This window comes from Ctenopharyngodon idella, chromosome 19 (assembly GCF_019924925.1).
Source record: "Ctenopharyngodon idella isolate HZGC_01 chromosome 19, HZGC01, whole genome shotgun sequence".
Taxonomy (NCBI): domain Eukaryota; kingdom Metazoa; phylum Chordata; class Actinopteri; order Cypriniformes; family Xenocyprididae; genus Ctenopharyngodon; species Ctenopharyngodon idella.
Genome location: NC_067238.1, coordinates 28,647,510 through 28,670,713, shown reverse-complemented (window position 1 = coordinate 28,670,713; position 23,204 = coordinate 28,647,510). Strand labels below are relative to the sequence as shown.

Genomic DNA, 23,204 nt, shown 5'->3' with positions numbered 1-23,204 from the left:
GTATCTCAGCCTAATATGGTATGGTGTCAGCAAGATAATTAACTATAGAATTACATAAAGTATAGTTATAGTTATAGTAATACAATAAAACTGTGATAAATGTATATTAGCCAAATGAAAGAATAATTCTGAAACAATGTTCGCACAAGATCCATATTTACTAATTAAATATTTAATAAATGGTAGCCTATTATACCATCATATTATACCATTTGTTATTATGGTATTTTGTCAGTTACCACTATGGTTACCATAGTACATTACTTTATTTCAATAGTCCACTTTAGACATTCTACTAGGGTGAATTGAGGTTGATTGGGACACTTTTCCCCAGTCATCTCAAAGGCAAAATGTGTCCCAATCAACTTAAATTCACCCCAAGTAACTTTGCAACTAGGCCTACATGTCAACTAACTCTCATTAGAGTATTAGTAGACTGTTAGGTTAGGGTTAGTAGTATAGCATACTGTAGTAGTTGGAAAGTTACTTACAGTCAGTAAATGTCTGTTGTGAGCATCAAAATAAAATGTTAGCAAATATTAAGCAGACAGTCTACTAATACTCCAATGACTGGTAGTTGCAAAGTTACTTATAGTTAGACTATCGAAATAAAGTGTTACCTCATTTTGTAATTAACAAGAAAGTGTGAAATTATTATGGCAAACTCTTCTAACACTTGATGTAAAGTTTTCTGTAAAATAAACACTGTACACTTTAAACCAAACACATAATGGCTCTTGGGGATGTTCAGGTGACAAAAATTTCAGTCAGAAACTGTAGTGGCCTTTTGCCATGTAACTTTGGTTTTATTGAATAGCTAAATTATTCCACCGTTTAAGCCTTGATTTATCATGTCGATTACAAGCTCAAACATTCACTTTCACCCAGGCTGCCCAAGAAAGAAATACATGTATTAGTCCATCAAGCAAGTCTCTGGTGATCAGTGCACAATGGTAGTCAGATTTATTACATCACTTCAAAGATGAATACACAACATATGAGGGTCTCATAGGGACTCCCCTTAGGGACTCATTTACAAGCCATTTGTTATTCGAACATCTATCCATGTTTGTGATTGTCCTTTTTTCGGGCAGTAGAGTGGATTCCAGCTATGGTTAAATTTAAGCAGTTAGCTTAAACACTAAGCTGCAAAAGTCATCCACATTAGCAAATGACACATCCACCTTTCTCCTTGAATGGGTTCTTCTCCTCTGGAATGCCTTTGACCAAAGGATCCTCTTCTGCTCCGCCCTGAATGTACTCCGAAATCTCTTCACAGCATTTGGACACCTGACGGAAAAAAGTCATTGAAGTGACAATCAAAGGGGAAAAAAGCGTACTCGTACATACGCTTTAGAAAGCCATTCAGGCCATCCAACTTTGATGTAGTCCGTTTTGTGTAATCCGACTATGAGTAGATTTGAACACTTACCTTCGCCCTTTCCAGCTTCACCTCAACTTTGAGCTGGGTTACTTCCATTTTAGCCTTATCCAGGTCTGTCAGTTCTTCTACATTTATGACCGGCATTGTCTGTGAGAATGTGAGAAATCAAATCAGACAATCACATCACATGTGATAGGGTATTTATGCTTTAGATATTCAATTATACAAAAAAACATTTCTGATGACCAGACTTACTGCCGCTTACGATGAGGTCTCCTCCACCCTGAAAATGGACAGAGATTCTGTACCTCTCCCTCAATCCGGTTTATAAAGTAATCTGCATAAACATTGTAATCTCTTAATCTCATTAAAACAAACACACTTATTTTATCTTTCCATAGTCTTCTTCTCCACATTTGTGGTCAGCTGTTCTTGTGGATTACCACACATACAACAAATTAAATACATATTTACATAACAAATGAATTACATGCCAAACATAATGAAATTGATGTAAAAGGTTTTCTTCTAATGACCGTCGGATTGCAATATAGGTCAAGGGGACATAGAAAGTATTACAGGCTACTGTGATTAGCATGCTAATCCATGTTTACCCCTAACCTGTCACATTAGATAATTCATTATCATCAAAGATATGATGTGTTCTTTATTATATTATTATATTGTTAATTCAGAGCCAAACTTCTACTACAACTGTCCTATAGTAGCTAATAATTTTATTATTACTATATTATTATTATTCTATAATGATTATACGTTCTATTTTTATTAGTTTTTTATATTAGTATTACTATAGTAGAATAGGTGTAGTAGCCTATTAAGTTTGGCTTTGATATAATTCAACGTCATTATTTATTTGGGAATAGACGCGTTTTACATGGAATTATGGAAATGACGAAGTATAGCCCGCCCTTCCAATTCCACCTCTGACAAATTCTCCATTTATAAGGCAACGATTGTGACAAGTCAAGTTAGTAACATTTCAGGCGAGTAACATAACAGAAGTATATCAGACTACACAAGATCTTCGAATCCACAATCTGTCACAATGGCGTGTGATTTGTTTGGAGGTCTTCTGCTTATTGTTGCTCTGCTGCAAAGCGCCGTCGGACTCTATGTACAACCCAAAGGTAAAGATAACATTCTGCTCTTTTAATGGCTAGTAAAGTGGCGAAACGGAGGCATTCTGTTGTTGAAAACTTAAAAGCTGCACGTGAATTTGAGCATGAGGTTTATTAACGCGTTATTTATTCCCTCACAGAAGTTTGTCTGTTGCAAGTTGAAGAAGGAACGTGCAATGATGACATCCATCGCTATTACTACAATACAATCACCCAACAGTGTGAAGAATTCAGCTATAGCGGTTGTGGAGGAAACGCGAACAACTTCAAGTCCTTTTTGGAATGTCAGAAATCATGCTTCAGGATACCAAGTACGTTCATTATAAATGCAAATAAATTAACCATGATTTTATATAGTAAAACTGTAGTAACTTTGGTGTTTAGGTGGATTGATTACCATTTGTATACCCAGTTTTACTACAAATACCATGGTTAAACTATGGTTATTGTAGCAAAACTATAGTAACCATGTTTTTTTGTGGTAAAACCATTGTTTTCATAAGGGATGATCTGTAAACAACACACATGGCATCTTAAATGGGCTTTTTAATGAGAGTTCTGAGTTTAAAATGATAATGCTATCATAGTTATTTGTTCAAATGATGTGAAATGCTCACTTAAACATGTTTTGTTTTGCACACCACAGAAATCCCCCAGATCTGTCGTTTTCCGAAGAAAGAGGGGCTCTGTCGAGGCCTCTTCAAGCGTTATTTCTTCAATATGACCTCCATGCTGTGTGAACCTTTCACTTATGGTGGCTGCCAAGGCAATGAAAACAACTTTCAAAACTTTCAGGAATGTATGGAATATTGCAGACCTCCTAAAAGTAAGTAGACACTTAAAAAAAAGTCTCACTGAAGCATTTGCAGATCAGATGAAATATTTAAAATGCAGATTAAAGAAGGTATTTAAAGGCAAGATGGTGGGAAAGTGTTTTTGCCATCTTCCAAAAAAAAAAAAAAAGCAGCAATAAGGCATTGGACCTTGATAATGATTTGGTGAGGAAATGTCAATGGCAATAATAAAATTGATGAGCGAAACATAGAACAGAACATTAAGGGACCTGTGTACTTGTTGCAACCCTAACCGTCTTCACTGGAACACATTAAGGCATTTTTTTTTGTTCTTATCTTTTCAAATCATCAGAACAACAAGCTTGTTTAATGGCCTTCATGTCTAAACGGTTTCCAGTCTCTTGCCTGGCTTAGTTAATGGACTTTCAAGATCAAAAGTTAAACATTTCTGTTGTGTTTAATTTTTTTCAGCAATCCCTGTGATTTGCCTTGATATTATGGATAAAGGAAAGTGCTTAGCTTCCATACCAAGGTATTACTACAACTCTGCTACAAAAACATGCGAGGAGTTCATTTACACGGGATGCGGAGGAAGCAGCAATAACTTCATCTCCAAAGAAAGCTGCATTGATGTTTGTGGTAAAAATGGTTTGTTTCATCGCTTTGGGTTAGTTTGTAATTAATATGAGAAAGTCATTATCACGACAATAGGACAGCATTATTTTCAATGTCTAACCATGTGTTTTGTTGTTCTCAGGGAGCAAACGCTGGAGGAAAAAATCAGTAAAAGCTTCTAAAAAGTACTTAAAACGAACAAAGGCTCAGCCACCAAAGGAGAAGTCAGCCAAATAATTGTTCATGAAGTCATTCTCACTGTTTTACTGACAAAAATGATTGCACTGATTTTACAGTAATGGATACACATCCCACTCTGTGTATATATGGTATTGTTTTAAAAATGCTTGTTTATTGAAAGTTTGTTTATTATTCTCATGTATTTTTTATACCTGTGTGCATTTTTATTTTCAGTAAAACAAGGATTTACCATTTTTAATTATTTGTATTGTTAAATACAATAAGTCTAACACTGTTTAAGTGATAAAGCATAATGTTTAACTGATGATTATTTGCCAACATTATTTAATATGCTAAAGCTTTAATCTGTTCCTCTCTTCAGCAAGAACATATATAATTGGCAGCAGGTATCATCTAAGTCTAGGCGTAGTAACATGATAGTCATTACAGAAAGCTAGTGACACTTAACCTGACAAGGGCAAGAATGAAAAATGAAAACAGTCACTGTCTGTTGCCTTAAAAATGGCAGGTTTTTCTCTAATTTACATATATATATTTTATATCAAATTTGATTCAAATCATGTTGTGTCCCATGCCTTTGTAACGGCACATTATATCAATCCTGAATAAACAAGCATTTATGAGTCTTTCATCTGCATCAGTCTCTAATCATTTTTGAAGTATTAAAGATGACTACCAATTCATGTTTGATCTGTCACATGAAGAATGTCACCATAAACAACACATCATCACACACATATTTATCATAATCACCTGTACATCCATTCAGATTTTCAAAATGTGGCAACATCACATAGTAAAGATAAACTGCATATATAAATAAATGTTTTTTATGTTATTGTTGTGAAAGTAGCCTATGTAATTTGTTCTTAATCCACAATGATTACCACTTTTGTTTGAAAGTCTATATAGCGCCCCCTAGTGTATCTATCTATCACGTAATTAACTTGTTTGATAAATAGTCTAGACATGATGTGGCCTAAGGCATCTGTCACACAGAAAATGCAATTTTATGTAAAGACCAATAAAGCAAAGCTGAATTTATCATGAACAAATTTGGTAGCTTAATGTTCCACAAACTAGTCAGTCCCTTGGAGAATGGCTTCAGATTAATGTTGGCTAAAACAGCCACAAGGTGGAGTTCTGTGTTCATGCAGTATAATGCTCTGCTACAGGAACTCTCCATGAAATTCTTTTGGTGTGACACTTCAATGCAAATTTTTTACATTGTTGAAGACACACAGATTACATTACCAAAAGCATTTCGGCAGCTCAGAATTTTAAGTTGGCATGACAAGGATGGTATTTCTTTGTTTTGTTTTTCCATTGCATTTTAGAAAGTGTTGTTTTGCCCAACCTGAATAAGATGTAGTTATATATTAAAGGATTAGTTCGCCCAAAAATGATAATTCTGTCATTAATTACTCATGTCGTTTCACACTCGTAAGACCTTCGTTCATCTTCAGAACACAAATTAAGATATTTTTCATAAAGTCCGATGGCTCAGTGAGGCCTGCATTGCCAGCAAGATAATTAACACTTTCAGATGCCCAGAAAGCTGCTAAAGACGTATTTAAAACAGTTAATGTGACTACAGTAGTTCAACCTTAATGTTATGAAGCGGCGAAAATACTTTTTGTGCGCCAAAAAAAACAAAATAACGACTTTATTCAACAATATCTAGTGATGGGTGATTTCAAAACACTGCTTCATGATGAAGCTTCAAAGCTTTACGAATCTTTTGTTTCGAATCAGTGGTTCGGAGCGCGTATCAAACTGCCAAAGTCACGTGAACCATTGAAATTTCGAAACATTTATGACGTAACGAAGCCTCGTTTACTGAAATCACGTGACTTTGGCTGTTTGATACGCGCTCCGAAGCACTGATTTGAAACAAATGATTCGTAAAGCTTCGAAGCTTCATGAAGCAGTGTTTTGAAATCGCCCATCACTAGATATTGTTGAATAAAATCGTTTTTTTTTTTTTTTTGGCACACAAAAAGTATTCTCATCGTTTTATAACATTAAGGTTGAATCACTGTAGTCACATGAACTGTTTTAAACATGCCTTTAGTAGCTTTCTGGGCATTGAAAGTGTTAATTGTCTTGCAGGCCTCACTGAGCCATTGGATTTTATCAAAAATATCTTAATTTGTGTTCCAAAGATGAACGAAGGTCTTACGGGTGTGGAACGACATGAGAGTGAGTAATAAATGACAGAATTTTCATTTTTGGGTGAACTAACCCTTTAAGGGGGAAATTATCTAAATATCTACCTGATGGAGTGAAGATTCAATATGCAACATCCTTCCTTGAGGTTAGAGACTCTCCTTAAAGAGAAACTACCTGTGATAATTGCATTATGATATGTTTGGAATACATAATGATAAGTTGCAGCTTTTCCTCCAATAACAATTTCCAGAAATACAGGCTCACTGTGAATTCGTGTCACTCGTACGTGGGAGTTAGATTACAATCTTACCCTTTTTTGCAGAGTCTGCATGTCCTGTGCTGAAGTCTGCAAAGGTTAATAGATTTATACTAAAAAGAGATTTGTTAGCTCTCAGCAGGTTTAGGAGGTTGCACAGCAGCACAACTGAATTTGGGGCTTAATAAAGTCATATTTTATGTAGGAATGCTGAGAGGTTGCAGGATACTCCCATGAAATTTATACACAAATCAGTCAATCAGCAAAGGTGTACTTTATGTAAATCACAAGTCTGGAACTTTCATTTCTCTGAAGTGACACAGTTAATTGAAAGTGACAGTTTTTCACAGAGACTGCAAAAGCCAATAACACATGTTTAATAATGCAGAACACCACATTTGTCGAAAGCTTCAAATTCTCTTTAGGTGAGGCCAAAAAATAAACTTTTTTATCGAGCAACCACATATTTCTTTTTGCTTTACTGCTTCAAGAACTTGTACCCTTAGATATGTATAAATATTAAGGCTTTCTTATTCTGCTAAAATAAGGGTAATAGATGAGAGTAACAGTACTTCAAATTATTCAATATATATTCACTTTGGGGAGCAATAACAAAAAATAACATATATTTAGGACACTAAAATTATTAAAATTTTAAAACATTAAAATGATCAACATTTTAATGCATCTTAATCTTAACATTCTAATCTTAACAAATTTTCTGCACTTAGTTGAGGCATTAAATAACAATGAGCAATACATTTTTTTATGGTATTTATTAATCTTTGTTAACATTAGTTAATAAAAATACAACTGTTCATTGTTAGTTCATGTTAGCTATTAAAAGCACAATATGTAATATTTTTGCATTAAAATATCCAAAAACCACTAGAACAACGTTATATATTTTGTTGACTTGTGTACTTACATTATTCCAAATGTTTTCAAGAATTTTAACCAGGACACGGACCATGTCCGTGTTTCGCCTACCAATGATATCATACCCGCGTTACCCTCGGTTTCCGGTTTTATTTTGTAGAAACCATGGAAACACCAAAGATGCTTTAATATATAATGTGTTTTATTAGACAGGTGAGCAACTGTTTAGATACATTCATCGACAGAAAACTGATGTTGTATAGCTCAACACAGTTAGTCTTATTGTTTAAATCTTGTTTTTTCTTGATTTACTGTGAGTACCATGTTTTACCATGTCTAATATCGATCTCGCTTACGGCAGTGTGCAACAACAGTCTCATAGCAGCTGCCGAGCGAATGCACAGAGTAACATTATAACAACTTTCAACACACAAATGTATCTAATATGATAAAACAGCGCTGCGTTACGCCACATTTCAATAAATCATGGCGTCATCAAACTATGCCTTTGTTTTGAATATGCGACCTCTAGCGGTGAAAATTACATATTGTGCCTTTAATAAATAATATTAACAAATACAACTTTCAATTTTCATAATTCTATTTCAAAATGTTAAAATTAATATTAACCAAGATTGATGAATGCTTTAGAATTATTTTTCATTGTTAGTTTATGTTAAATAATGTTGTTAGATACAAAGTTCTGTCATGAAACTCTAAATGGCGCAGGCTGATAGCAAACTGCTAGCAATCACATCATTCTTAGGGCATAGCTGATTGGTTCCTGTTGTATCAGCAACCAATGAGCTCGCTGCTCAACTTTCATATACTTGGTCAGTGTTTGCTGTAGCAGTTGCAGCACACTTTCAGAAACCCTCCACCTTCCCCAGCTCCACCTGTATAGATCTGCTATGGGTTATTCATGTATGCAATATTATACTTCACTCGTGTTGCTCGCGGCAAAAGTTGAAGATTTCTCAACTTCTCAAGCGGCAATGCAGGCGTCAGCCAATCTGATTACCTTATGCAAATTCCCCAGCGCAGACCTAGCCGATTGTGTTAATGCAACACCCGGAAAGTAATGTGATTGGCTGTTATCACTATAACGGTCGCGTCAGCACAAGCTTCAGACACGCCCTCCATCAAGCGTTGATGCCGACGCCTCGTGTAAATGCAGCGTTACATGCTCACAGCAGCATGTCTGTATAAACCTCACTCCTCTGAACTCAAGAGGTGCTCTAGCGACTGACGCTAGATACTGCGGTCTTTAGCCTCCTTGTTAGAGTGCCCGACTCCCATGCCGGCGGACCAGGGTTCGAGTCCCACTTAGGGCGGACAGTTCAAACAGGAGGGGTTACATTGATGCCGTGACCCAGATGGGAGTGTGGTTTAGGAAGGGTGAGTGTAACAGACGTAGGCTAGTGAGAGCTGTGCGTGTAAACCTCACTCCCCTGAACTCAATAGGCACGCTAGAGACTGTGTTCTTTAGCCTCCTTTTTAGAGCGCCTGACTCCCCGGCGGACCCGGTTTGCGTCCCGCTTAGAGCAGGAGGTTCGAACAAGAGGGGTTACATGTGCAGCAGCAATAATCAACAGCAGCAGCGTAGCGGTAGCATCTATTATGCCAAGACCAAACGTATTAACATTGTCATATCCGTTATCATACCAAACACTTGGGGACTTGTTATGACACAACTAATGCAAGTGGAACCTTATTGTAAAGGACTACCAAATTCTTTAAAAAATATTTTTTGGTATGAATGGAAAAACAAATCCCAGATTTTCAATGCTCAGAAGAGGAACTGAAATATGACAATGCCATTACTTCACACCATTGATAACAACATAAAAGATAACAACCCTATCTTTATCTATAATTTCCCATACATGATGAGCAGTTCATGGAGTGAAGAGAAATAATTGTTTGGTTGTTGGGGTTCTTCAAACACAACACGGCCTGTATCTCATTTGCTCAGTGCCTCGGGGAGTGAAGGTGGCATTGTGACAAAGTGCAACATACATGCCAAGTTTGCCTGAGCGTGCATTAGACGTGATGACGAGCACTCTGCCTAATTGTCACAAATGGTTTGTTATGGAGACTACACTCTGATTTCTCATTTTTAGGGCTCCACAATGGAATGATATCATGGGTGGAGTATATGACAACACATCCAAATGGATTAGAATCAGATAAAATAATAGACATCAACGATCATCGCATTATCTTCCTCTGAGAGGTCCATAACACAATGTTTTGCAATATGCTGCCACCTCAGTGATACAGTACATCTCCTCTGGCCACTATGATTTTGTGCTGCAGAGAGATACTCAATCCTAATGGAATTATCATTGTTTAGTGGGGACCATAGTAGCTTATAAAACAGGTATGATGTGATCTCATGAAAACACACTGGACGCTGGCCTGCTTTTCTATGTCCCTCACAGTTCCTCTGTCTTTTCTTTCAGGCATGAGCAGGCTGGTGTTCTGCTCTGATAGCTGCTGTGAGGGAAAAATAAGGACGTCTTGTCTTTGTGTTTCCTGCTGAGTTTAACCTTTAACTGAGGTCAGTCTGTACTTTGAAAAGCATCTCTTCTAGATGTGAGCGAAAAAAGAGGATAACAATTTATAAAGGAGGGAATTATTGTTATGATTAAAGGGGACCTATTATGCCCTTTTTTCAAAGTTTTGATTTTGTTTTTGTGCTCTACTAGAATAGGTTTTCATGCTTGAGTGTTCAAAAAACACATTATTTTTTACATTTCACATTGTTGCAGCACCTCTCTTCCCAGTCCAACGTTATCTTACAACCAATTCGTACGTATTTTACGAGATGGCTAATTCGTACAAATTCGTATGACCTCACTCGTATGAATTCATATGATTTGTCCAAACCCCAGTGGATGGGTAGGTTTAGGGGCGGGGTAAAGGGTAGGTCATTCGTACGAATTCATATGAATTTGGCAACTCGTAAAATACGTATGATTTAGTATGAATTCGTACGAGTGAGGTCATATGAATTCGTACAAATTCGCCACCTCATAAAATACGTACGAATTGCCGTGAGATCGGGTTGCCCAGTCTGTCAGTAAAATTCTGTTTAGTTCCTGTCGCTATGAAGCCCCTCTTTCTGAAAAGCGCAGTGTGCTCTGATTGGACCAGTGTGTTTCGAAAATGTCACGCCCCGCCCCCTACCATAAACGCACACTACTAATGCAACTCACACCCCTTTTTTACAAATGCCTTGGGTGGGAATTATTTAAATGAGGAATATTGTGATGCGTTCATTCCTGTAAGAAAACATTAAATTACAAAAATTATTGTTTACTTGAAGAGGGGTGTTCAAAGTGAAAGGTAAAAGCCGTTTAAAATTTTGTGTTCACAAAGAAATGGGGTTCATTTCAAATATATGGATCAGTACACCTCTCTCAGACATGAAATCATTTAATCTCATGCTTCTGAACAGGACAGGTTTAGTCCTTCTGAGCCATAGAGATGTCATCCTTTGAAAGTTTTAATGTGTCATAAATATGCTGCTTCATGCTTATCAGATCTTTTCCTGAGTGTGAGTATGTGTGCATGAGTGAGAATTTATGCACAGATGGGTGAGGAGGTGGATCAGAAGAAGAGAGACTGTTTGGTTCATGTAAGAGTCACGGTGTTGCTTTGTTTTAGCAATATAAAATAAAGCCGTGCTTTGAAGACCGGTCAACACAAGACAAATGCACAGTGTCTATATCAAACTACAACATCCATGAGCTCAACTTTTTTTGTGAACTTATCACAAAAGGGATATAATATTAATCCAATCTTAATAGTGTGGATTAAAAGGTTGTCGAAATCAGCATTATTTAGCTTCATGAGCATCACAACAGGATTGGTATTTTTTTCCTCAAATTTGTTGCTTATTCTTTCCTTTATCATTGTTTTGAATCTGGCTGCACATTCAAAGTTTGACATCAATTTTCCAGCTCCTTGAACTAAGGCAGAACCTTAACTTTCTCAGTTCACGACTGTGAAAGATTGTATCAGACCTCATGAGCAACATGCTGAGAAAGAGATGGCAGTCAAACCAAAGGGATTTAGTATTTTTCTGTAAGCATAACTAAACCAAGCATCCAAAAGAAATGATCAAAATAATGAAGAAACTGAGAACCAATGATGGCCAATGTATTATGATCATTATGTTTTTAAATAAGCAGCATATTTATGAGACATGTTATTATTTAAGACAGTACTTACCTTCACCTCTCAGGAAAATGTGTCATGGTTACAAAGTGTATGATGATTAAAATATATATTTTTAGTAACCATAAATTATATACAAATTACTGTAAGCAACACATTATATGTGAAAATAAACAAGAAGATAGTTTTGATTAAAAATTATGTAATTAAAAAGGCTGTGAGGAGTAAAAGGTCTTCAGAGGGAGCTGTAGTGATGGATTATACTGTAGAAATGAGTGAAAATTTGTCTAAAAAAATACTTTTAATACAGCAGGGAAAAAAGTAAATGCTTATTCAAAATAATCACTTTGGCAAAATGTGTACCATTTCCTGATTATTTAAAAATAGCATTTCATAAAATCTGAAGTATTTTACACAACTTCTGTATCATTCTGCTTTTAGTAAACAAGCTGCATCTTGAAGCTTGTGTTAGTTCAGGCACTTCACATATGAATCTCCATTGTAATTGGAACAGTCAATATGGGACCTCTTTCTCTGTAACAAATCCATTCTCCTCACTTAAGAAGAACAATTAATTGCAGTACAGACGTTCTACATTTTCCTCCTTTGCAAGCTCAGGGTTTTGGGCGGCCTTTATGACCACATCCTTTTCAACGAGGGCCTTTAGCTCCAGCAACAATTGTTGTGCTTATTGAAGAGTTACTGAGAAAAAAGCTATAGATTTAATCACCTAATACAAAACTGCAAATCATAAACCTGCATAAACAAAATCATAAACAAGCATTTTGTCTTAAAAGAGCTACATATTATAGTTTAATCTTTCATTGCCTGTGTACATTTTTCACATTGTTAATGTTTTAAATGATTAATGTTCAACTTCCTCCTGTTGCTATTGCACCTAATGAACTCATGGATCAGGAAATCCCAGTGTATTGTGACAGTTTAGGAAAGTGTTGTGGATGTGTTTGTTGTTATTTGGTGTTGTGGGAGAAAGAAAAAAAAGTGCATTTTACCCCCCGGGACCTTTAACCTAAAAATCTCACATTTTTCTGTTTTTATTTTTATGAATTTATAATTTACAGGCAGTCAACAACATGTAGCATATGTAAATATTTATTTTAGGCTACTTGCAATCCACATTGTTATCGTGCTTTCTAATGCATTACCTATAATAGCCTATGTAATAGCTTACTTGAAGACAGACATCTTTGACTGTTGCGCTGCGTCTCTCTGCGTTTTCAGCGTCTTGCACATGAACACCACGTTTTAAAAACGATTCAACTTGCCGTTTTTGCACCGCTTTCTATTCAAACGGCCACTTCATTCAGCCCACCGAGGTTTAAACTCTCCTAGTGTTTGGCATCTATTTAGCCAATTGTTGAATCGGGACGAGACTCGGCAGAAATCATGTTCATGGTTCATTCAGAGCAGAGCGAGTGCTGTGCAAGCAGAAACGAGAGCAGCAGAACTTTTATTATGCCACAGTCACTGCTTCTGCTTCTTCCGGTCAAGCCTTTGTGGGGAAAGCAGTGCTGGTTTCTACAAAATAAATCCGGAAACCAAGGGTAATGTGGGTATGATGTCATTGACAGGCGACGCACGGACGTGGTCCGTGTCCTGGTTAAAATAGCTTATTTCTCTGAATTTAAACATTCATGGAAACATTTGTGATAATGTAAGTACACAAGTCAACAAAATAACATTGTTCTAGTGGTTTTTGAATATTTTAATCCAAAAATCTTACATATTGTGCCTTTAAATAGTTCGGGGACAGCCAGTGGTATCCGAAACGAGTGCACTCATTCAATCCTATAATGCACCGCAATAACGAGTGTACAACTAATGTACACTCAAAGGCTAGAGAATACCCATAATGCACTGAATTCCCGCGTCTGACCAGAAGATGGCGGCGGCGTCCGCAGCTGATTCATTCATCCATCCTCTGGTCCAATGTGGGTACAGCGTAATTTCATACAAGTATTCCTTTTTAATTAACTATTCAATTGTTTAAGGTTTGTACATGCTAGTTACCATGGCAGAGTGCAAGATAAATCTCTTCATTACTACTGGAGCAGCCAGTTTTCTAAGTCACAAATAGGCCTATTAAACGAACAAACTATATAAAAGCAGCAGCCCTCAGTATCCGAATTCACTCACTCGCTTTCATTCACTTTCTCAAGTGAACTATATTAGTGGGCCAATGTAGGGAACAGCGATTTCGAATGTTTGTTTCAACTAACTATGTTCTAGAAACCACAAACATGAGTTCACAATGAGCTAAACAGATGAAACAGAAGTCGCGTTCTTATAGGGAAGAAACCACAGCAACAGTTCTGTCAGGATCCGTTTCGGACAGTGCACTGACAAATCACAAGTTCACAAGCCCATTATCTATCACGTTATTGTAGTTTATTTTCTTTAAAAAAATTCACAAATATGTCAAAAAAAACCTTTAGTGCTTTGTTTAGGTAATAGGTAGGCTACATGGTTTGAGCAAGAGGAACCACAACAGAAAAGCCCCCGCATTATTCTCACACAGTGTGACTATAATATTATGCTAATATAGCTTCGAAACAAGCTGCCTACCTAGACAGCGCACTCTAGAAATAGGTGCTGCTTCATATTTTTGTGGAAACTGTCATACATTTTATTTTTTCAAGATTCTTTGATGAACAGCCTATGGGGCTCAAAATGCTGTCTATGAAGGCAGCTCACTGGGTTTTTGAAACACAGCCTCAGTGTGTCTTTGAGTGTGATGGAGCCCGCTGTCAGTAATTCTAGGAGGAGCCCACACGCTCCACATGCTCGGATCGAGATGAGGGGCAGTTAGATGCACTTGGATTACCGGCTGCTGAACTGAAACAACGACTCCGCTCATAAAAAAAAATATGTAAAACAGTGACGTTTCTGATTACATGTCTTTTTAACGAGTGGATATTCTCCTCAGGCGGAGATAAAACACAAGATGCAGTAACAGCATCACTTATTTTTAGTCCCAGACGATGGAATTCAGTTTGAGAAGCCCAGTGTGAGAAAGTGAAGTACGCACAGAATTTACATTCTCACCCACATAAAGGTAAGATGTAGATTTTATTATGATGGGATAAAAATTGTGGCGCTCTTTTGTTTCATTACCTGCATGTTTTAAGCATATATGATCCCTCAATTTCATTTAAATCGCATAATTTGATTTATGCCTATATGTGGTGCTTTACAATGATCTTTGATTTCTGAGAGCCTAAGTATGTATTTAAATATGGAGAATAAAAATAAAAGGTTAATAAAAAATGGATTCTAAATTTGCACAATATAGCTAAACAGTTAGTGATAATTGCAGTAAAAATGTAGATTTATAATTTCCTACTGTCACTAAATAAAGACATGACATGTATTGAATGAACTTAAAGCCATTTGAAAACACGAGTTGAGCTATTTTATTACCTTAGCGATTATATAATAAGTGTGCTCATGACAGCATGGCAGGATCTGTTTTATAAATCTACTTTAAATATAAGACATCCAGTCTGATAGTGACAGATATCACCCCAGATGCCTCAAAAACTGAAAGTGTTTCACAGGTCCATGCTGTGTACTGGTCTAGTTAAAGTTCCTTTGATTATGATTATGATAACCACACATTTCATCATTTGTGTAGAACATTGGCTCATTATATAAACCATATACAGGAAGCAGATCTTCTAGGTTTCATTCTCCTTTATGGCAGGAGGATTAAATTGGATTCGCCACTGTATATTCCACTGATAGGATTAAGAGGTGCAACTGGGAACGCTTAAAAAATGATGAAACACACCATTGCGGATGCTGTTTTTACAGTTCCATTATAAAGTAATAGGGATCTTTTAAATAAAGTGTTTATTGTGATGCATATGATCTTTTTGCTTTGCAGAGATAAGGGTTTGACCTATAATCAAATAGTTCAAAATGCATTATTTGAGTGGGGCTGAGAGCAGACACGTAGAGCTAGATTTTAGATACCGACTGCTTTTTAAAGAATGCTTGTGGGTTTCCTTTCTGATCAGCCTGAGAACGAGTTCATCTCAAACATGAAACCAAGCAAACCAAACACGAAAGTTAATCACCATAGAGAGTGAAAACAGCCATGTTAATGTAGGACTAGTCTCAGTTCATGGGGTCATGGACATTCACTTGTTGAGCTCTGCCCCTAATTCAGCTAATGGCTCATGCATTATTCATTAGTGTGTTTGGGACTGTCCTAGGCCATGTCTACATGTCTGCATTGGTTAATATATTTTGCGGAGGTAATCTACCAGAAAAACGATACTTGCCACAGACCTAATGGGCTTTTGTAGAGAAGAAGAGTAATAATCTACTTGACTACGGCATCCGTTGTTGTATAATTGGACCCTTTTTATAGTTGATACTGACCTTGGCTAAGCATAAGCAGATGTTTGAATTTTTTAAGACAGATTAATGCAAGAGAAGTTACTGGATATAATGTAGCTACTTCCCTTTGAAAGTGAAGTATATTTTATAATAACAAAGTGCAGAGCATGAAAATTAAACCCATTGTCTGTAATTACGTTTTCTGTTTATTTTGAATACATTCAGTTATGAACATTGATTGTGCATTGTTGTTATACAAAACATGCATTTTAATGCGCTTTATTCTTTTTCATTTGATGATTCAGCTCAAGAGTAAATATGTACCTGAATATGATTACTGATTTGTGTTGAATAATCTCCTTGAAAGGTTTAATGCTATTCTATCAGGTAGATTTTTTTTAATTTGGGCAAGTTTGCAATACACAGGCAGACTTATGTTCATCCATGCTTGTTCTGGACAGTCTACACATGAGGCGTGATGTACTGTATCAGTAGGTGGAGCTAAAGTACAATCATGTGCCATACTGCGATCTAGAGCTGCCCACTTCAGAGAGGCATTTAGAAGACTGCTAGGTATGTTTTTGGCCATTTTGGTGGGGTATTTTAAAGAATTATGAAAATGTATACACTAAAGTTTAGGATCAGTAAAAATGTTTTCAGAAAAGAAAGTAATACTTTCATTCAGGAAGGAAGTATTTAATTGGTCAAAAGTGACAGTCAAAGTCATTTATATACACTCTTAGTAAAAAAGGTACGCCGCTGTCACTGGGGCAGTACCCTAAGGTACAAAAGTAAAAAGATACATCTTTGTACCTTACTTACCCCTAAATGGTACATACTAGTACCTTAAAGGTACATATTAGTACTTTAAAAGTGCATATTAGCACCTTAAAGGTACATATTAGTACTTTGAAAGTAAATATTAGTACCTTTTCACTTTTGTACCTTAGGGTACTGTCCCAGTGACAAACACCGTACATTTTATTCTGACAGTGATGTTACAAAAGAATTCTATTTCAGATAAATAGTTCTTTTAAAATGTTCTATTAATCAAAGAATCCTGAAAAAACGTATCATAGATGTATCACAAAAAATGCATTTTTTAAGATATGTTTCCAAAATAAGCTTTGGCACCACATGAATAAATTGCATTTTAAAATTAATTAAAATAGAAAAGAGTTATTTTACATTCACTCTAAAAAATGCTGAGTTAAAAACAACCCAAGTTGGGTTAAATATGGACAAACCCAGCGGTTGGGTTAAATGTTTGCCCAACCTGCTGGGCAGTTTAATTTAACTCATCTACTGTTTAAAAATTACTGTATGGCTGGCTTTAAATGAACCCAAAATAGATGGAAATTAAAAAATTAGACACATAATTACTAGAGGCAACAGCAATAATCAAAAGGTGAACATTTATTATAAAGCAATTTAATAAATGTTTATTATTTAATTATTATTTATTAAACATTAATAAATGTTCATTTATTAAACGTATTATTATTAAACACAACCTATTTTGGGATAATTTTAAGCAAGCAATATAGTATTTTTTAAGCAATAGTTGAGTTAAATAAAACTGCCCAGCAACATTTAACCCAACCGCTGGGTCAAAATAACCCAGTCTCCAGGCTTGTCCATTTTTAACCCAACTTGGATTGTTTTTAACCCAGCTTTTTTTAATTTTAGAGTGTTGTAATAATACATTGCAATAATATTTCACAATATTAAAAAAAATTAAAAAATCTTACCAACTCCAAACTTTTGAACTGTAGTGTACATCATTTGAAGTAATTGTCTTCCTCACAATACATTATTCATGAGTAATGTCACATGCCCTGTTTATCATGATTGAGTTCATTTAATGGAAGGCATTTCACTCAGATATTAATTATCATGCTTGTTTAAACTGAATTGATTTTAGTATTTTTAAATGAAGCATATCACATGAGTATAGAAGCACTCGTTTTCATAAGCACTTGGGCGTGAATGAGGAATGTTCATTTCTTTTGTGCATGAGAATTTGAGTATCTCAGAATTAATCACAGGAAAACAACTCAAAATTGACTCTAAATTAAGCCTCAAAAGCTTTTCCTTTATATCTGAAATATGTTTCCACATGTGTTCGATTTTTTTTGTTCACTCTCATCTTCACCAATGTTATGTTCTGAATTCGGTTAATGCAATCTTAGTTCATTATCGTTCTGGTGGTCTACACTACTGCCTGTCCTCATTTGCAGCCTATTTGGTTTTCTCTATTTGGCTCTCTGCTCTCCGGCAGGCAGGCTGACAGGCAAGCAGAGGTTGACAGCAGGCAATGCATGGTTGGTTTGGAGCTCTCTCTCTCTCTCTCTCTCTCTTTCTTTTTCTGTGTAATGGGAGTGTTTGGCATCACATGGGCCTGTCTGCTCAATACACTGCCTTTGCGTCAGTAGCGTTTCGTGATCGCTTTGCTTAAGTTATTGAATACGCAGAACAATCTTATTTGCTTTCCCGAGAAGGTGAGGTTGTTTGTCACAGGTTTGTAAGATTCATTTTCACAGTGTTTTGCAGCTCTGTTGCTGAGGTTTGGACATCATATACAGTATCAGCATGTCAAGTTCTTGCCATAACTATATGTTTTTGATTTTATGAAAATACAATAGCAATTTAGATTTGGTTATGGCACTAATGCAACTTGGCTGTTTACACCTGGTATTAAGATGTGTTTTGGTTGATCAGATTGCAAGTAGACACATTCCCGTTTACACCTGGTGCTTTAATCTGTCTCTTTTGTCCACTTTCAACCACTTCTGACCTGATTTCTTCAGGTGGAGGGTCTATGGGTGGGTAAATGTATGAGCTTTTTCAGATCTTTCGATTTGATGGATGAAATAATCTCACGCAATTTACATATGAACGCGACCGGAGACGACGGAAAACATACAGAGAGCATCAGCTTTTGTTTCTGCCGCAAGACCACGCCGAACACTGTGAGTGTGTGTTAAATCTTAATACCAGGTGTAAACAGGGCCTTAAAGGGATAGTTCACCCAAAAATGATCATTTACTCACCCTTATATCATTCCAAACCTGTATGACTTTCTTTATTCTGTGTAACAAAAAAGAAGATATGTTGAAAAATTTGCTTTTTTGTCTAAACATTGTGGTGTTTTGAACGCCACTGACTTCCATTGTATGGACAAAACATCTTCTTTTGTTCTCTGCACATCTATAGTCATACAGGTTTGGATTGACATGAGAGTCAGTAGCTAAATGATGCAGAATTTTCATTTTTGGGTGAACTATCTTTTTATTCTATATGGTTTCAAGTAATCTTCATCATGCTGAACACTGTTGGAAAAAGAAAAAATGTTTTGGTGCTTGACTGCAGTAAAATGCTTTAGTAATGTTTTCTCATATGGACATGCTTAGATGGGACAAAATATGGGACAAGCATATTGAACTGGCTGCGGTCTCAGCGGAGGCACTGTCAGGCTGCCATATGTGTTGTGTAATGGACTCTATAAAGCTTTTATGTAAGGTTGAATTGGTTCGCAATGACTGACAGTCATGGCAGGAAAAGGAATATGCTAGTTTGAGAAAACGAGCAACCACCGATCGTATGAACGTTTGTAATTCGCATTGATGTTCATAAATGAAAATGGTAGGATATTTTGTAACCAAAAAATATCTTTTGGGTAATAAATAAAAAATGAAGCTGAAGTCATAACACTGATTAAAATTTTTGTAGGTGAAAAGCTCTGTGTCAATTCCTTGATACATACAATTTTTTTGGCCGTAGGAACATGCTGTCCCAAGACATTTCCTCTCTCTAACATATTTACAACTTGTTTTACGCTACTATTTATGTTTGAAACGTTAGTACTACATATGTAGGCTTATATAAAGCAGCTGGTTTCTATGGATGCTTGTTTCCACCACTGAATAAAAAAAGAAGGTAATTTAGACTTTTTATCTCACAATTCAGAATTTTTTCTTGCAATTGCAAATTTATATCTCCCAATTCTGACTTTTTTTCTCAGAATTGTGAGATATAAACACGATAATAAATGAGTTATAAAGTCCAAATTACACATATAAAGTCGCAATTCTGACTTTTTTCTTGCAATTGCGAGTTTATATCCTGCATTTCGGACTTTTTTTCTCAGAATTGCAAGTTATAAAGTCCGAATTGTGAGATAAAAACTTGCAATTGTGAGAAAAAGTTGTGAGCTTTTTTCCTTCTTCTCAGAATTGGGCTTTATAACTTGCAATTGCGAGTTTGTCTCACAGTTCTGAGAAAAAAGTCAGAATTTGCAGGATATAAACTTGCCATTGTGAGAAAAATGTCAGAATTGTGAGATATAAACTTAATTCAGATTTTTCTTTCCCACAATGATTTTATTTCTCAGAATTGCTAGTTTATATCTTTCAATTGGACTTTATAACTCGCAATTGCGAGTTTATATCTCGCACTTCTGACTTTTTCTCAGAATTGTGTGGATAAAATTGCGGGAAAAGTCAGAATTGAGAGATAAAAAGTTGCAAATACCTTTTGTTTTTTTTTTATTCTGTGGCAGAAATAAGCTTCGATAGGTTTCACTTTGTTACTTCATTTTTTTAAATGGCTTTCTGTGGTGTAAGACAAGCAGTGCTGATGGGTTGTTATCAATAGCAACATCTTTTTTGATTGTTCAGAAAAATTGCCTTGTGATTGTACAGATATAAATGTAGTTTTTCGGATATTGCTCTTACAGAAGCAGCAGATAAGTGTATTTTAATCCTCACCAGTATTCTCAGAAGGCTCTCAGTCAGCACACTGCTAAAGTGTTTATAAAATTCCAATACTGAGACAGTGTTATTTTACCCCCTGTGGTTGGCTAATTTAAACCATACATGAAAAGAACACACATACATTTCTGGACATTAACAACACTTTATCAAAGTTTTAAAATTTTATAAGTAGTATGAGAAAATACTTATATTGATTTACAGTTACATTTGTGTCAGCCTAGCAGTGCCTTATACATTTGTACCTCTCGCAAGTTAAGATTTCTTTGTTTATTCTTAATAATTCTTTGTATTATCTCTTCCAAATATTACTGAATTACTTATATTTACATAATTCTATTTTTATATTACAACATTTATTCATTCCAGAATTGTGTTTAGCTAGGCCGACAGCACCAGACGCTGTTCACCGTATACAGAAGTATTTTAACACTGTGAAACATTTCCAAGCGTCATTTTCAATGCCAAGTCACGACTGAAGACAGAAGTCTTTTCATGTGGTGATCAAAACTTTTCCTAGCTTCTCAATTCTCAATGTGGAAAAACAGAGTAGCGCGTATTTCTAGTGTCTGAATAGGAATTTTAGTCTTTACATAATCTGCACAGACTATTATCAGAATATCATACAATTGACTGATAAAGACACATTTAATCAGTTTTAAACAAAACAAAACCTATTCTTTACATGTGAGACTGATGAGAATTAGCTCAAAATATGCATACAGTACAGATGGTTGAGCAAAAATTTATTTTTTCCTATTCACGCATTAATTTATTAAAAGTGGGACAATTCAGGATTTTTAGTGGTTTGTTTAAAGCGGTTCCTCCGCTGCCTTGCTGCCAGTTGTGTTAAGACTCTCTGGAGAACAAGCAGCACATTTTCTCAGCAGGCAAAGACAGACACAGCTGTGCAGGCTTTATATTTAACCTCATAGTTGGCTGTTGATAAAAACTAAAAGTGATTTATATAATTCATGTGGCGAAAACTCAGCATATTGACCGGATCCACTGTCATAACATAATTACATAATATGTATTATATTCCATTCAATTTATACATTCTTGCAATAGGGTGAACAGTTAAATAAATAAAGGGATGCATTAGTAATTAAATTAAATTAAATATAAATAAACTGTAGCCATAAGGGTAAAAAAAACCTCTAATACCAACAGTAAACCTTTTTTTTCAAGAAAAACAACAACTTTGTACTGTATGTGACTGGGTCAAAGGAGAAACATTGCATTTTAGGAATAAAATGATATTAATGAGACTTAGGAAAGAATTCAGGGCTGATCATGCACTATACAAGTTGGGCTGAAAATGGACAAACCCAGGGGTGGGGTTAAATGTTTGCACGTGCTGGGCAGTTTTATTTAACCCAACTATTGTTTAAAAATTAATATATGGCTGGCTTAAAATGAACCCAAAATAGGTTGGAAATAAAAAAATCAGACACATAATTACTAGAGGCAACAATAATAATCAAAAGGAATTTAATAAATGTTTATTGTTTAATTATTATTCATTAAACTTATTAATAAATGTTCATTTATTGTCCAACATATTTTGGGTTCATTTTAAGCAAGCAATACAGTAATTTTTAAACAGTAGTTGAGTTAAATAAAACTACCCAGCAGGTTGGGCAAACATTTAACCCAACCCATTAAAACAACCCATTCGCTGGGTTACAAACAACTCATTGCTGGTTAAAACAACCCAGTCGCTGGTTTGTCCATTTTCAACCCAACTTGGGGCTCTTTTTTATAACCCAGCATTTTTAGAGTGTGTTTGGAATACAGACCTAAGGTTGTTTTTTGTTTTTTTTAAAGAAGTCACTGAGCAGATTATTGAAGAAGTAAAAGCACTTCAAAAAGTATAAGCGTAAAAAAAAGTTTGTTTACTGTAAAGCAAATGCACTGAACTAAACATTTTTTATTTTATACAAAATGTATATTTTACCATATAATTTGGACTCTAACATTGCTAGAAATCCAAAGCTATGTGTCTAGCCAAGTTGTGTTCCAAATTTGCAGTTGATATCACTAAAAATAAGCCCACTAAAAGGGTTTAAAGCACCTTTTCCTTGGTAACGCAGTTCAATTTCAAAATGGTTTTCAGAGGATGAATTTTGAGTGTTTATGCTTTTGAATGATATCGAATGATACCTAATTTAGTTTATTTTAGTAATTACTAAAATATGTGTGAGTGCGCCAACTATCTTTCTACCGGGTCACTGACAGTTAACTGGCTGTCTTGGGTCATCCGATATGAAGTGATCAGGTAAATGCAGGTAAATGGGCTCCAAAACGTTTTGCGATCCGATACACCCGAACCACCTTTAGAGGTAGTCAAAAATGCATGTGATCCCATCATATTGGTCGTGCAAACTATAATCTGTCTGAGTCACCTCTGTGCTAAAACAGTGTTTTAAATGCGTA

The 23,204-nt window shown here is 35.6% G+C and overlaps 3 protein-coding genes across 9 annotated transcripts in view; 2 read left to right on the top strand and 1 right to left on the bottom strand.

Annotated features, from left to right (window-relative positions):
* Positions 1-940: 940 nt before the first annotated feature.
* On the bottom strand, positions 941-1,807 carry gngt1 (guanine nucleotide binding protein (G protein), gamma transducing activity polypeptide 1). Its single transcript, XM_051873330.1, has 3 exons — positions 1,640-1,807; positions 1,433-1,531; positions 941-1,290 (listed from the first exon to the last, which is right to left on the bottom strand). The coding sequence occupies exons 2-3, from the start codon at positions 1,526-1,528 to the stop codon at positions 1,165-1,167; spliced, it is 222 nt and encodes a 73-aa protein (XP_051729290.1). The 5' UTR covers positions 1,529-1,531; positions 1,640-1,807; the 3' UTR covers positions 941-1,164.
* Positions 1,808-2,312: 505 nt separating this feature from the next.
* Positions 2,313-4,765, top strand: tfpi2 (tissue factor pathway inhibitor 2). Of its 3 annotated transcripts, none has more exons than XM_051873656.1 (5): positions 2,313-2,535; positions 2,667-2,837; positions 3,173-3,352; positions 3,792-3,959; positions 4,078-4,765. In XM_051873656.1, exons 1-5 carry the CDS (start codon positions 2,454-2,456, stop codon positions 4,170-4,172), a joined length of 696 nt encoding a protein of 231 aa, XP_051729616.1. In that variant the 5' UTR covers positions 2,313-2,453; the 3' UTR covers positions 4,173-4,765. The 3 variants fall into 3 exon arrangements, with proteins under 3 accessions (XP_051729616.1, XP_051729615.1, XP_051729617.1); XM_051873655.1 differs by having other exon boundaries at positions 3,792-3,968; XM_051873657.1 differs by having other exon boundaries at positions 3,792-3,987.
* A 3,068-nt stretch (positions 4,766-7,833) lies between these two features.
* calcr (calcitonin receptor) overlaps positions 7,834-23,204 on the top strand; it is a 99,404-nt gene continuing 84,033 nt past the window's right edge. For 2 of the 5 annotated variants that reach the window (XM_051872210.1, XM_051872211.1), the window contains exon 1: positions 13,382-14,704. The gene's annotated coding sequence lies outside the window, so the exon portion shown is untranslated. Of the gene's footprint in view, positions 13,304-13,380; positions 14,705-23,204 lie in introns of those variants that run through there. The other 3 variants (XM_051872207.1, XM_051872209.1, XM_051872212.1) reach the window with 3 other exon arrangements.

What these genes read in the sequence shown, in the direction of transcription:
- gngt1 (XM_051873330.1), bottom strand. Translation starts at nt 1,528, where the DNA reads ATGCCGGTCATAAATGTAGAAGAACTGACAGACCTGGATAAGGCTAAA. An exon ending in TGAAGCTGGAAAGGGCGAAG is followed by an intron (nt 1,291 to 1,432) that starts GTAAGTGTTCAA and finishes TTTTTCCGTCAG; the next exon opens with GTGTCCAAATGCTGTGAAGA.
- tfpi2 (XM_051873655.1), top strand. Translation starts at nt 2,454, where the DNA reads ATGGCGTGTGATTTGTTTGGAGGTCTTCTGCTTATTGTTGCTCTGCTG. An exon ending in ATCATGCTTCAGGATACCAA is followed by an intron (nt 2,838 to 3,172) that starts GTACGTTCATTA and finishes TGCACACCACAG; the next exon opens with AAATCCCCCAGATCTGTCGT. An exon ending in ATATTGCAGACCTCCTAAAA is followed by an intron (nt 3,353 to 3,791) that starts GTAAGTAGACAC and finishes AATTTTTTTCAG; the next exon opens with CAATCCCTGTGATTTGCCTT.